The sequence below is a fragment of the Dryobates pubescens genome, chromosome 20 (genome assembly GCF_014839835.1).
Source record: "Dryobates pubescens isolate bDryPub1 chromosome 20, bDryPub1.pri, whole genome shotgun sequence".
Taxonomy (NCBI): domain Eukaryota; kingdom Metazoa; phylum Chordata; class Aves; order Piciformes; family Picidae; genus Dryobates; species Dryobates pubescens.
In genome coordinates, this window is record NC_071631.1 from 20,573,540 (window position 1) to 20,587,612 (window position 14,073).

The window sequence follows — 14,073 nt, forward strand, 5'->3', positions numbered from 1 at the left end:
CTAGGCCACTCTGTGAAGCAATAAACTCTTTGTGCACACAAAGGGAATGGGAACCAAAGCTTGAGGATTGTATCTCCTGGGATAGACCAAGAAGGGATGTGAAGGAGGGAAGATGAAAGTCTCAGAACCCTTATTTGATCTGGAGCAGGAATTCCCTTTCCTCTTCTCATCCCAAAGCAGCTGTAGCTGTTTCTTTCCTAGCACTGTGATCGAGATGGAGAGAGCAGACAGCTTCTGGAGGCCAGCTACACATAGAGCATTCATTGACTGACCCCTGAGGCAGGAAGGGCCTGGTCCTAGGACCTCATGAGCTGCATTCCTTGTTTCTTGTGTGCAGATGCTGGCAGAAGAAAAGAACATCTCTGCCAGGTATGCGGAGGAGAGAGACCGTGCTGAAGCAGAAGCCAGGGAGAAGGAAACCAAGGCACTGTCTCTGGCTCGGGCCCTGGAGGAAGCCCTGGAAGCTAAGGAAGAGTTTGAGAGACAGAACAAGCAGCTGAGGACAGATATGGAAGACCTGATGAGCTCCAAAGATGATGTGGGCAAAAACGTGAGTGTGCTTCCACAGCCTGCATGGGGAGCGAGCCGGCAGGGCTCCCTGGCTGGGCAGGTCCCCCTGACACAGAAACACAGCTCTGGAGCTGCCTTAGAACCACAGCTCTGGAGGAGCTCAGGGCACAGGGGTGGTCTTCACTGACATGAGGCCTCTTCAAGAGAGGTGAGGCCATGGGGAGCCAAAGCTGCTGGCCCAGTGCTGTGCTAGAGTTGAGAGCTGGTCCCACTGCTGCTCTCCTCTTTGGCACTGCACAGCTCCCTGTCCAGTCCCCTGCAGAGGGACTTCCCATGAGGGTGTCCAGCAGCAAAGGGCAATGAGCAGGGTTAGGCTTAGGAAGAAGCTCTTCAGTATGAGGGTGGTGAGACTCTGGCACAGGTTGCCCAAGGAGGTTGTGGCTGCCTTCTCCCTGGGGGTGTTGAAGGCCAGGCTGGATGAGGCCTTGAGCAGCCTGGGCTGGTGGGAGGTGTCCCTGCATGTGGCAGGGAGTTTGGAGTAGATGATGCCTAAGGCACTGTGTGATCTGCAGAGATGTTTGTTGAGGTCTCTGGCACAGACTCAGAGATGCTGCTCTGCCTGTTCTAATCCCTTGTCCCATTCAGCCCCTGCCCAAATGTCCTGAGTTCAGTTCTTGTCTGGCTCTGAAGTGCTGATGTTGAGCTGCCCAGGGCAGTGGCAGGGTGCCCATCCCTGGAGGAGTTCAGCAGCCATGTAGAGGTGGTGCTGAGGGCCATGCTTCAGTGGGGACCTGGCAGTGCTGGCTCAATGGTTGGCCCCAGTGGTCCTCAAGGTCTCTTTCAACCAAAGTGTTTCTGAGCTACCTGAAGGAGAGAGTCTGATTAACACTTTTGGCTTAGGTCCATGAACTGGAGAAGTCAAAGAGGACTTTAGAGCAGCAGGTTGAGGAGATGAGGACTCAGCTTGAGGAGCTGGAAGATGAACTGCAGGCCACTGAAGATGCTAAGCTGCGTCTGGAGGTGAACATGCAAGCCATGAAATCCCAGTTTGAGAGAGATCTGCAGACCAGGGAGGAGCAGAATGAAGAGAAGAAGAGGATGCTGGTTAAACAGGTGAGCCTGCTGTGCTGTACTTGAGGCAGGAGGCTGCTGTGAGGATCTTGGGCCAAAGCTCTGTGGTTCCAGTGGGGGCTTGCTACCAGGCAAATCAAACTCTGCTGTAAGGTCCCATCCTATAGGAGCCCCAAGCACTCATCTTTGCCACTGGCAGAGCTGCTCTTGTTGGCCACTGGCAACTGTTGGCATTGTCTGCTGCTGGTCCTCCAGAAGCATTCAGCATGCCAGCAGAGGCTTGGCTGCTGCTGGGGGGGCTGTGTTTGGCTTAGGGGGTGGAGGTTTGCTGCTTAGATCCTGCACACCAGCCATGGTCAGTGTTGAAGTGCTTCAAAGGGAATGACTTCAGTTCTTCCTTGAGCAAATGAGGTGAACCTACTCAGCCAAAGAGCAGTGGGGAGAGGAGGTCATTCCACTTGGTGGGCAGGCACCACTGGTGTTCCCCAGGGCTCAGTGCTGGGGCCAGTGCTCTTTCATGTCTTTATCAGTGGTCTGGAGGAGGGGATTGAGGGCATCCTTGGTAAGTCTGCACAGGATGCTGAGTGGGTCAGGAGTGTTGGTCAGCTGGGGGCTCTGCAGAGGGATCTGTGGGCAGAAGCCACTGGGGTGAGACTCAACAAGGCCAAGTGCTGGGTCCTGCACTTGGCTCAGGGCAGCACCACGACTGCTCCAGGCTTGGGGCAGAGTGGCTGGAAACTGCCCAGAGGAAGAGGAGCTGGGGGTGTTGCTCAACAGCAGCTGAAGATGAGCCAGAGTGTGCCCAGGTGGCCAAGAAGACCACCAGCAGCCTGGCCTGGATCAGGCACGGTGTGGCCAGCAGGACTGGAGAGGTTGTCTCCCTCTACTCAGCACTGGTGAGGCCACAGCTTGAGTCCTGGGTTCAGTTTTGGGCCTCTCACTCCAAGAAGGACACTGAGGGGCTGGAGCAGGTGCAGAGAAGGGCAACAAAGCTGGGGAAGGGTCTGGAGAGGAGCAGCTGAGGGAACTGAGGTGGTTGAGCCTGGAGAAGAGGAGGCTGAAGGAAGACCTCATTGCTCTGTACAGCTCCCTGAGAGGAGACTGCAGTGAGGGGGATTGGGCTCTTCTCCCAAGGAATGAGTGATAGGATGAGAGGAAATGGCCTCAGGTTGCACCAGGGGAGGTTTAGGTTGGACATGAGGAACAATTTCTTCCCCCAAAGGGTTGTCAAGGCCTGGCCCAGGCTGCCCAGGGCAGTGGTGGAGTCCCCATCCCTGGAGGGGTTTCAGAGCTGTGTGGCTGTGGTGCTGAGGGCCATGGGGTGGTGGTGCTCTGGCAGTGCTGGGGTAAGGTTGGACTGGGTGATCTGAAAGGTCTCTTCCAGCCACAGTGACTCTGTCATTTGATGGTTTTCCTCTTGGTGGTGCAGTCAGGGTGGGGAGATCTTCTCTAGGGTGATACCTGTGTGTGGATGGCTGTGCAGGGCCGGGAGCTGCCGAGTCCCTGTCTGCCTCCCCGGGCAGTGCAGAGCTCTGCTTCCATCCAGTCTGTGCCTTCGTGTTTGCCACCTGCAGTGTCCTCTGTGCAGCTTTGTCTCTGCAGCCCCTGCCTGGTTGAGTGCTCTGCTCTGCAGAGGCCTCCTGGTGTCCCCAGCCGCCTCGCTGGGGCTGTGCCTCCTGCACCGCTGGGCCTGAGCCTGTCCCTGCCCCCCAGGTGCGAGAGCTGGAGGCAGAGCTGGAGGATGAGCGCAAGCAGAGGGCTCTGGCTGTGGCAGCCAAGAAGAAGCTGGAGATGGATCTGAAGGACCTGGAGGGGCAGATGGAAGCTGCCAACAAGGCTCGGGACGAGGCCATCAAACAGCTTCGGAAGCTGCAGGTAGGCTCCGCCCGGCAGGGCTGCTCCCCTGCCCTGGCCCACCCGGGGGCTGCTTGGAGCGTGAGGGCGGAAGGCCCCCAGCCTCCCCTGGGCTGAGGTGGCACAGAGCTCCTGCCCTCAGCTTCTCCTGCTCACAACTCAGCCTTCTGCAGTGGGGGAGTTAAGGTTGTCCCCCCCTGTACCTCTCTTCAGCACTCTCTCTGCCTTGCCACCACCACCTCGTATGAGGACTCACTCAGGTTCGCTTCCTGCAGCCTCAGGCTGAGCTCAGCTCTCCTGGCTGCTGCTTCCTCAATGTGTTGCTTTTGAAGGCATTTTCAGCCCAAGATGCTGCAGAGGGAAAAGGAGGAGCAAATTTAGTTGCTTTTAACCAGCTCCAAGCTGCCCATTCTTCTCTGCTTGGCAAGAGCCACCCAGTCCTTGTGGCAAGGAGCTGTGTCCCATGGCCAGGAAAAATGCAGTGCTTGGCACAGCTCAGGCCTGGCAGAACTTTTCTGTGCCATGCCCCAAAGCTGCAGGAGGGTCAAGAAGATGCTGAGGGGCCTGGAGCAGCTCTGGGAGCAGCAAAGGCTGAGAGCCCTGGGGCTGAGAGCCTGCAGAAGAGCAGCCCCAGAGGGCAGCTGAGCAATGCTCAGCAAGAGCTCAAGGAGCTGTGGGGGGCAAGAGGCTGGGGCCAGACTCTGCTCAGTGGTGCCCAGGGACAGCACAAGGAGCAGTGGGCACAGACTGGAACCCAGGAGGTTCCACCTGAGCAGGAGGAGAAAGTTGTTTGTTGTGAGGGTGCTGGAGGCCTGGAGCAGGCTGCCCAGAGAGGTTGTGGAGTCTCCTGGTGTGGAGAGCTTGCAAGCCCAGCTGGGCACTGTGCTGCTGGGCAAGCTGCTGGGGGTGCCCTGCTTTGGCAGTGGGGTTGGTCTGGCTGATCTCCAGAGGTCCCTTCCAGGCCTCACCATGCTGTGCTGTGAGTGTGAGACCATGGCAAGAGCAGGTGGAGCACACTGATGTCAAATTGTCTTCCTGCCTTCTCCTCACTGCCCTTTGGCAGTGCTCCTGCAAATCCTGCTTCAGCCCAGTGGGGCAGTTCTGGAGCTGAGCCCTGGGTGAAGTGAGAAGTGCTGGCACCCAGCATTGCCCAGCTGCTCTGCTCCCCCAGGCCAGGAGAGCTGGAGACTTCACACCTAACCTCAGTGCATCTGCATGTAGCACCTGAAACAACTGCTCCATGCCTGCTGCTGTCCCAAAGGTGCAGGAACAGCCTCAGTGCAGCTTCTCCACCTTACTTTTGGCACCTCAAGTCAGCCTTGGGATGAAGATTTGCCTGTCAGGTGTCTAAGAGAAGCATGAGTGGTGTCTCCTGGCTGCTTCAGCACTCACAGCTTCTTAGCTCACAGATTTCTCACCATTTGGATTGTTTTTACTCAGTTTGCCAGTCTGTACTGGGCACTGCTAAAGCTTTTGCCTCTCCATGCAGAGCAGAGCAGGCAGAAATGCTTTCCAGTGAGGGTCAGGAGACACTGGCACAGGCTGCCCAGGGAGGCTGTGGCTGTCCCCTGCCTGGAGGTGTTCAGGGCCAGGCTGGATGAGGCCTTGAGCAGCCTGGGCTGGTGGGAGGTGTCCCTGCCCGTGGCAGGGGTTGGAACTGGATGAGCTTTAAGGTCCCTTCCAACCCAAATCATTCTGTGTCTCCTTAAGTTCCATCACCCATGGCAAGGAGCAGCTCTTGATGTAGAGATGATTTTCTCTCCCCTACAAGAAATGTGCCAGATGAAGGAGGTGAAGTCTTTGAATGTGCTGGTTCTGGTGAGGAATTAGGGCTGGAAAGAGAGAAAGTGGAAGTGTTAGTGTGAAAATAGCACCGAGAGAGAGCAACCCCTGTGGGCTGAAGGCCTTGCCTGTAAGGCCAGAATGCTCCAGAACTGCTAAGGCATCCTGTCAGGGACCTAAGGCACTGTGGCTTCTGCCTTCTCATCCCTTCTCCCTTTCCTCCCCCCACTTCCTCGCTCCCTTCTTTCCCTCCCCCCCCCCACTTCCTTGCTCCCTTCTTTCCCTCCCACCACTTCCTTGCTCCTTCCTTTCTCTCCCCCCACCACTTCCTTGCTCCTTCCTTTCTCTCCCCCCACCACTTCCTTGCTCCTTCCTTTCTCTCCCCCCACCACTTCCATGCTCCTTCCTTTCTCTCCCCCCACCACTTCCTTGCTCCTTCCTTTCTCTCCCCCCCCCACTTCCTTGCTCCCTTCTTTCCCTCCCCCCCACTTCCTTGCTCCCTTCTTCTCCACCCCTCTTTCCCCCTGCAGGCTCAGATGAAAGACTACCAGCGGGAGCTGGAGGAAGCTCGTGCCTCCAGGGATGAGATCTTTGCACAGTCCAAAGAGAGTGAGAAGAAGCTCAAAGGTCTGGAAGCAGAAATACTCCAGCTGCAGGAGGTGAGTCTGTCACCCAGGAGGTTTGTTTCTCTTGCTGAGCTGAAGAGCAGAGAGTTAAAAGCAATCTGGTGAGGTGAGCAGAGAAATGGGAGCCAGGAGACCCTTCTCGTCCCCTGCCCCAGGACATAAGTGAAGCTCCTGGGGCTCTGTAGGACTCATTGTAGGAGCCTGGACTCCTTTCTCTGCCAGGTGAGCAGGAAGCTTTGCTCCTGCTTAGGCCTGAGGCCTCACTAACATCTGCAGGCTGCTTCCAGGCTCTGAAAGGTGCAGTGCTCTGAACAAGCTCTGCAGCTGCTCAGCACTGTGCCAGGCTGTGGAGGGTTCTCACTCTGCCCCGAGGGTCCTCACCCCTTCTCTTCTGGGCAGCAGCTCCCTCACTTCATGGAAGAGCTCCAGGTCTTGGTACCTGGCACTTAGCTGCACCATGCCCTCAGGCTGCCCCAAGGTCCAGCAGCAGCAGCAGTGGCAGCTGTGACAGGCTGCCTCTTTGTGGCCTCCTTTAGCAGCAGGCCAAGGTTTGAAGCAGCCACTCAGATTTCTCCACACTTACTCTGTGACCTCCTACAGCTTCTCCTTGGCATGAATGTGTGGCCTTCACACTCGTCACTCTTGCACTGGCAGGACATTCAGTTGTGCCTCTCAGCAGACACTTGGGTGCTTGTGCCACCTCATGCACTTTGGTAAGGAGAGCCTCAGTGCTCCCTGCTCTGCTGTGGGTTTGGTTCCTGTGCTCTGACAGCAGCCCCAGCAATGCTCCAGGCTTGGGACAGAGCGGCTGGAAAGCTGCCTGGTGGTAGAAAATGACCTGGGAGGCTGCTGGCTGACAGGTGGATGAAGATGAGACAGTGTGTGCCCAGGTGGCCAAGAAGGCCACCAGCATCCTGGCCTGCATCAGCCACAGTGTGGCCAGCAGGAGCAGGGAATTGCTTGTCATCCTGTACTGGACACTGGTGAGCTCACAGCTCGAGTCCTGGGGTCAGTTTTGGGCCCTCACTCCAAGAAGGACATTGAGGGACTGGAGCAGGTCCAGAGAAGGGCAATGAAGCTGAGGAAGGGTCTGGAGAACAGGGCTGGGGAGGGGCAGTTGAGGGACCTGGGGCTGTTGAGCCTGGAGAAGAGGAGGGGAGACAGCAGGCAGGGGTTGGTCTCAGGGGTGACCTCATTGCTCTCTGCAACTGCCTGAAGGGAGGTTGTAGCCAGGGGGGGGTTGGTCTCTTCTCCCAGGCAACCAGCAGCAGAACAAGAGGACACAGTCTCAAGCTGTGCCAGGGGAAGTTTAGGCTGGAGGTGAGGAGAAAGTTCTTCCCAGAGAGAGTTGTTGGCCATTGGGATGTGCTGCCCAGGGAGGTGGTGGAGTCCCCATCCCTGGAGGTGTTCCAGAGGGGATTGGATGTGGCACTTGGTGCCATGGTCTAGCCATGAGGTCTGTGGTGACAGCTTGGGCTCGATGATCCTCGAGGTCTCTGCCAACCTTGGTGATACTGTTCCCGAGGAAGAATTGATAGGACAAGAGGAAATGGCCTGAAATTGTGCCAGGGCAGGCTCAGGTTGGACATGAGGAACAATTTTGTCCCCAGAAGGGCTGTCAGGACTGGTCCCCATCCTTGGAAGGGTTTCAGAGCTGCGTAGATGTGGTGCTGAGGGCCGTGGCTTAGCAGCAGGCTTGGCCAGGCTGGGCTAAGGGCTGGACTGGATGATCTTGAAGGCTCTGCCAGCCAGACTGACCCTGTGAGTCACATCTGTGCTCAGGTCAGTGCTCACTTCAGCAGATGTGGGTCTGGGGGCACAGGGCAGCAGCTGCCTCCCGCAGCTTGGGTTTGCTCTCTGCCGCTGCCGAGTCGCTTCTGTTGTCCTCGGCTCTGCGCGCGGAGCTCTGCAGGGCCGGGGCGCAGGGAGCCCTGGCACCCCGGGGGGCACAGCCTGCTGGCACTCTGCTTCCGCACAGCCCTTCCAGAGCCCGCGGGGCTCCCGGGCCCGGCTGCAGGAGCTGGGGGGTTCCTAACGCCTCCTGCGCTGCCCCGGCAGGAGTTCGCGGCCTCGGAGCGCGCGCGGCGGCACGCGGAGCAGGAGAGGGACGAGCTGGCCGACGAGATTGCCAACAGCGCCTCGGGGAAGTGAGTCGCCCCGCAGCCCCCCTGCAGCCCTGCTGCAGCCCCCCTGCAGCCCCCCTGCAGCCCTGCTGCAGCACCACAGCCCCCCCGCAGCCCCCCCCGCAGCACCGCTGCAGCACCGCTGCAGCACCGCAGCCCCCCCCCCGCAGCCCTGCTGCAGCTCCACAGCCGCCCTGCAGCCCCCCCCGCAGCCCCCCCCCAGCCCTGCTGCAGCTCCACAGCCCCGCTGCAGCCCCACAACCCCCCCAGCCCCACTGCAGCCCCGCAGCCCCCCCTGCAGCCCCACTGTGGCTCCACAGCCCCACTGCAGCCCGCCCCGCAGCAGCTGCGCAGCCCCACCGCAGCCCTGCAGCCTGCTCCACAGCCCCCCTGCAGCCTGCTCCACAGCCCCGCTGCAGCCCCGCAGCCCCGCTGCAGCCCCGCAGCCCCACTGCAGCCCCGCAGCCCCACTGCAGCCCCGCAGCCCCACTGCAGCCCCGCAGCCCCACTGCAGCTCCGCAGCCCCACTGCAGCCCGCCCCACAGCCCCGCTGCAGCCCCGCAGCCCCACTGCAGCTCCACAGCCTCCCTGCAGCCCCCCCGCAGCCCTGCTGCAGCCCCACAGCCCCGCTGCAGCTCAGCACCGTGGGCTGCAGCACCTCTGCCGCTCGCCCCTCTGCTCCCACGAGCTCCCTCCCGGCCGCCCTGGGCTACAGCCGCGGCAGCTTGTCTTGGGGCCGGCGGCGCCGGAGGGCCGGGAGCGAGCTGGCCGGCAGCTCGGTGTCAGGGGTGGGGAAGGCTTGACCCAAATCCTTCCTTTCTAGGTCAGCGCTGCTGGACGAGAAGCGGCGGCTGGAGGCTCGCATTGCACAGCTGGAGGAGGAGCTGGAGGAGGAGCAGAGCAACATGGAGCTGCTCAACGAGCGCTTCCGCAAGACCACGCTGCAGGTGGGCGCCGCTGGCAGCTCAGCCTGCGGGCAGAGGCGGCCTCTGAACAGCACCAAATCGTCCTGGGCCATGCTTGGATTGCTGCAGAACCTCCCCTGTGGGGACAGGCTGGGAAAGCTGGGGCTGTTCAGCCTGGAGAAGAGAAGGCTCCAGGGAGACCTCAGAGCAACCTTCCAGCACCTGAAGGGGCTGCAGGGGAGCTGGGGAGGGACTTTGAACAAGGGCTGGGAGTGCCAGGCTGAGGGACAATGGCTTTCAGCTGGGAGAGGGCAGGTTGAGACTGGAGATGAGGAAGAAATTCTTTGCAGTGAGGGTGGGGAGACTCTGGCACAGGCTGCCCAGGGAGGCTGTGGCTGCCTCCTCCCTGGAGGTGTTGAAGGCCAGGCTGGATGAGGCCTTGAGCTACCGGGGCTGGAGGGAGGTGTCGCTGTGTGTGGCAGGGGGATTGAAACTGGATGACCTTGGAGGTCCCTTCAAGCCAAAGCACTGTGAGCATCTCCTGTTCTCCTCTCAGGTGGACACTCTCAACTCGGAGCTGGCCGGGGAGCGCAGCGCCGCCCAGAAGAGCGAGAACGCACGGCAGCAGCTGGAGAGGCAGAACAAGGAGCTGAAAGCCAAGCTGCAGGAGCTGGAGGGCTCTGTCAAGTCCAAGTTCAAGGCAACCATCTCTACCCTAGAAGCCAAGATTGCACAGCTAGAAGAGCAGCTCGAGCAGGAGGCCAAGTAAGGAGCAATCTGTCTGCCTGCTCTGTCAGTCGGACGTTGGGTGGTGGAAGGACAGAGATCACAGAACTGTCAGGGAGCTGGAAGGGAGCTCAAGGCTCAGCCAGCTCCAACCCCCCTGCCATGGGCAGGGACACCTCACACTGCAGCAGGTTGCTCACAGCCACCTCCAGCCTGGCTGCAAACACCTCCAGGCAGGAGGCTTCCACCACCTCCCTGGGCAGCCTGTGCCAGGCTCTCACCACCCTCCTGGGGAACAACTTCTTCCTCACATCCAATCTCAATCTCCCCATTTCTAGTTTTGCTCCATCCCCCCCAGCCCTATCCCTCCCTGACAGCCTCAAAAGTCCCTCCCCAGCTTTCTTGGAGCCCCCTGCAGATCCTGGAAGGCCACAAGAAGGTCTCAGAGCCTTCTCCTCTCCATACTGAACAGCCCCAACTCCCTCAGTCTGTCCTCATAGCAGAGCAGCTCCAGCCCTGCTGGCCACACTTCTCCTGCTGCAGCCCAGGCTCTGCTTGGCTCTCTGGGCTGCAAGTGCTCCCTGCTGGCTCCTGTTGAGCTTCTCCTCCCCCAGCACCCCCAAGGCCTTTTCTTCAGGGCTGCTCTCAAGCCAGTCCCTGCCCAGCCTGTATTGGTGCTTGGGATTGCCCTGCCCCAGCTGCAGGACCCTGCCCTTGGTCTTGTTGAACCTCATGAGGTTGTTCTGGGCCCAGCACTGCAGCCTGTGCAGGTCCCTCTGGATGGATCCCTTCCCTCCAGCCTGTCTGCTGCACCTCACAGCTTGGTGCCATCAGCAAACTCGGATGGAGATGGAGCTCACAGAGCCACTGCAGGCTTCAGCATCTGGAAGCCAATGTTTAGGAGAGGACATTTAACAAGGCCAGCAGAATGGAGCTGCAGTTGAAAGCTCAGCTGAGTGCAAGAGCTGAGTCAGCTCCTGGCATCAAGCAGTGGATGTGTGACTGTGGGCCCAGGCTCCACGAGGTGCTGCAGACGTTTCTCGAGGTGAGAGGAAACATCCCCTGAGACCCTGACCTGCAGGACAGAAAGGGACAGCATGGAGCAAGAGTCACACTGCAGCTCCTGGGGGAGGCCTTTTATGCCCCCAGTTCCTCAGGGCTGGTTATGGGAAGCAGTTTGGTCAGCTTGTGTGACAGCTTCAGCTGGTGGAGCTGGATCCTGTGCTCTGCAGAAGCCCTGCTGCAGGGGGCTCTGCCTGTGCCACCTTGCTCCTCCACACACAGTGCACTGTCCAGTCCTTAGCTAGTCCTCCCCAGGCTCTGAGGGTGGACTGTCACATCTCCATCTCCACCCTCTTGTGCTGCTGGCTCTGCAGGAGGACCATGGTCCTGTTTAGCAGGAGCTCTAAAGCTGCTCTCTTGCATCTCACTGCATCTCACCTTCTTACCCCTCTCCTCCCCCCATCCTCCTCCTGCTTCACTGCTGGGACTCAAAGCTGCCTCCCACCAGCAGACTAAGCCCAAGTGGGTTCTGGTGGTGGCAGGTGTGGAGAGGGCTTGTGTTGGGCACACAGCCAGGCCAGAGCCCTTCAGAGGGCCAGAGCTCACGCTGCCAACGGTGGCTTTGCTTGTCCTAGGGAGAGGGCAGCTGCCAACAAGCTGGTTCGGCGCACCGAGAAGAAGCTGAAGGAGGTCTTCATGCAGGTGGAGGACGAGCGGCGGCACGCGGACCAGTACAAGGAGCAGGTGGGTGCAGGGAGCCAATCCAAGCCCTGCCTGGAGCAGCAAGGGCTGCTTCTGGAGTCAGGGAACTGACCTTTAAGAGCATCCAGTCCAAGCCTTACCCCAGCACTGCCAGGGCGCCACCAACCCACAGCCCTCAGCACCACAGCCTTGAAACCCCTCCAGGGATGGAGACTCCACCACTGCCCTGGGCAGCCTGGGCCAGGCTTTGGCAGCCCTTATGGGGAAGAAATTGTTCCTCATGTCCAACCTAAACCTCCCCTGGTCTAACCTGAGACCATTTCCTCTCCCATTACTTATTTCTTGAAAGAAGAGCCCACCCCCCCTCCCTGCAGCCTCCTCTCAGGTTGCTGCAGAGAGCAATGAGGTCTCCCTCGGCCTCCTCTTCTCCACACCCAACAGCCCCAGCTCCCTCAGCTGCTCCCCACAGGACTTGTGCCTCTGGAAACATGAAGTGGTTCTTTAGTGACAAGATCTAAGGAGACCTCTTTTGATAACCACTGAAGCAGTTCCCAGCAGTCAGGAGGCCTCTGTGGTGGCTGCAGCTGTGGCTCCCCTCCTGCTCGCCAGCAGCCGTGCAGCGTTCCCTGCTGCCGAGGGAGGCTGCAGTCCGGCTCCAGCCGGGGGCAGGGGGCTCGGTGAGCCGGGGCAGGGCGCAGCAGCCCTGGAGGCCGCTGCTGAGGGCCCGGGGCTGCGTTGCAGATGGAGAAGGCGAACGCCAGGATGAAGCAGCTGAAGAGGCAGCTGGAGGAGGCGGAGGAGGAGGCGACGCGCGCCAACGCCTCCCGCCGCAAGCTGCAGCGCGAGCTGGACGACGCCACCGAGGCCAACGAGGGCCTGAGCCGCGAGGTCAGCACCCTCAAGAACAGGCTAAGGTGAGTGGCACCAGGGACCCTGAGCCCCTCTGTGCCCGCGGGGATCCGGCCCTGGGCAGCTGCAGGGGCACAGCTGCCGGCGCGTGGGGCACCAGGGAGCCTGCTGGGCGCCGCTGGCCAGGCCTGCTGGTGGCGGTAGGAAGATGTCAGACCACAGGGGCGCTCCGGGTGGCTCTTGGGCCCAAAGCTTCTGGAGCTTACATTGGCAGGTCCTCAGGGGTTGCCAGCTCGGCCCAGCTGCAGGCAGATGTGAGAGGGGTCAGTACTGGGACCTGCAACATGTGAGTGGGTCCTCAGCAGGCACCCGGAGCACCAGCAGCTGTCTGAGCCCAGCGTGATGGGAGAGAGGGCTTCAAGACACCGCTTGGGAGTGTTGTCCCATGGTGGCCAAGCTGCCACATTCTCCCATGGTTCAGTCTGTCAGGGGTGGCTGCCAGCAACAGCCCTTGGGCTGGGGGTGAGGGGTGAGCCATCAGCAGAGTCAAAGGGGCTTGGGTTGGATAAGACCTTTAAGGTCATTGACTCCAACCATTAACCCAATGCTACCAAGTCTGCTGCTAAGCCATGGCCCCAGCACCACATCTCCATGGCTTTGAAACCCCTCCAGGGATGGGGACTCCACTGCCCTGGGCAGCCTGGGCCAGGCCTTGGCAATCCTCAAGGGGAAGAAACTGTTCCTCCTGTCCAACCTAAACCACCCCTGGTGCAATCTGAGGCCATTTCCTCTCATCCTATCACTTGTTCCTTGGGAGAAGAGTCCAACCCCCACCTGACTCCAACCTCCTCTCAGGGAGCTGTGGAGAGCAATGATGTCTCCCTCAGCCTCATTTTCTCCAGGCTCAACTCCCCCAGCTCCCTCAGCTGCTCCTCCCCAGCCCTGCTCTCCAGACCCTTCCCCAGCTTTGTTGCCCTTCTCTGGACCTCCTCCAGCCTCCCAATGTCCTCCTTGTAGTGAGGGTCCTAAAGCTGAGCGCAGTGTTTGAGGCGTGGCCTCAGCAGTGCCCAGCAGAGCAGCCCCCAGCCCCTGCCTGCTCTGCTTTACAGGAGGGGGGGTCCCATCACCTTCTCCTCGAGCCGCTCCGGGCGCCGCCAGCTGCACATGGAAGGAGCCTCTCTGGAGCTGTCTGACGACGACGCGGAGAGCAAAGGCAGCGACGTGAACGAGGCGCAGCCGGCCCCTGCCGAGTAGAGCCCTGAGCCTCCACCCAGAGAGCTCTGGCAGGACAGGCAGCAGCAGGAGGAGGAAGAGGAGGAGGAGGAGGAGGGGGACTTTCCTGACCACCCAACTGCCTTGTGGCCCTAACTCTGCCTTACGGATCGCCGGCATGCTACAAGGTTACTTCTCTTAGGTCAACTCTGTCTTAAGGCTCTGCAGCCTCCCCACGCCGCACCCTGCTTCTGCCCTAGGCCCAGCTGCTCCTGAGCGCCAGCCCTGGGCGCGGGGCCCTCCCTGCTCAGCGCAGCTCTTCTCCAGAGCCTCGTGGGAAAGCCATTCTCTAAAGCATCATGTGAAGGATGAAACTCTTTGGGGTTGTTTTGTTCCATTTTCCTTGGCTCTTTCGTTGTTGTTGTTGTTGTTTTTGTTCTGGTTTGGTTCTCTACCACCACAGCAGTGTCATTCCCGGGGGGGTGGGGGGCTGGGGCAGAGCCGGGGGCCAGGCCATGCATGCTTTGTACAGACAGCGCCCAGCCGCCTGTGCTCCGCCCGCCCCGGGCCTGCCGCACCCCGGACGACCAAACCTCACCCCGGCCTCTCTCTGTCCTCCTCATCCTCGTGACCCCTCCACACACCACCACCAGCCAGTGAACTGTGACACAGAATCAGCCGGGCCTCGGGGAGCGGCGGCGCGGCACCCCG

At 60.2% G+C, this 14,073-nt stretch overlaps 1 protein-coding gene across 1 annotated transcript in view; it reads left to right on the forward strand.

Annotated features, from left to right (window-relative positions):
* The window catches only part of MYH10 (myosin heavy chain 10), a 154,935-nt gene extending 141,145 nt beyond the window's left edge, over nt 1–13,790 (forward strand). The window contains exons 33-42 of the mRNA XM_054171087.1: nt 338–550; nt 1,411–1,623; nt 3,295–3,456; nt 5,748–5,876; nt 7,902–7,990; nt 8,790–8,913; nt 9,428–9,636; nt 11,235–11,343; nt 12,043–12,215; nt 13,260–13,790. Coding sequence (XP_054027062.1) covers nt 338–550; nt 1,411–1,623; nt 3,295–3,456; nt 5,748–5,876; nt 7,902–7,990; nt 8,790–8,913; nt 9,428–9,636; nt 11,235–11,343; nt 12,043–12,215; nt 13,260–13,404 — 1,566 coding nt within the window. The 3' untranslated portion in view covers nt 13,405–13,790. The remainder of the gene's footprint in view (nt 1–337; nt 551–1,410; nt 1,624–3,294; nt 3,457–5,747; nt 5,877–7,901; nt 7,991–8,789; nt 8,914–9,427; nt 9,637–11,234; nt 11,344–12,042; nt 12,216–13,259) is intronic.
* Nucleotides 13,791–14,073: the final 283 nt, after the last annotated feature.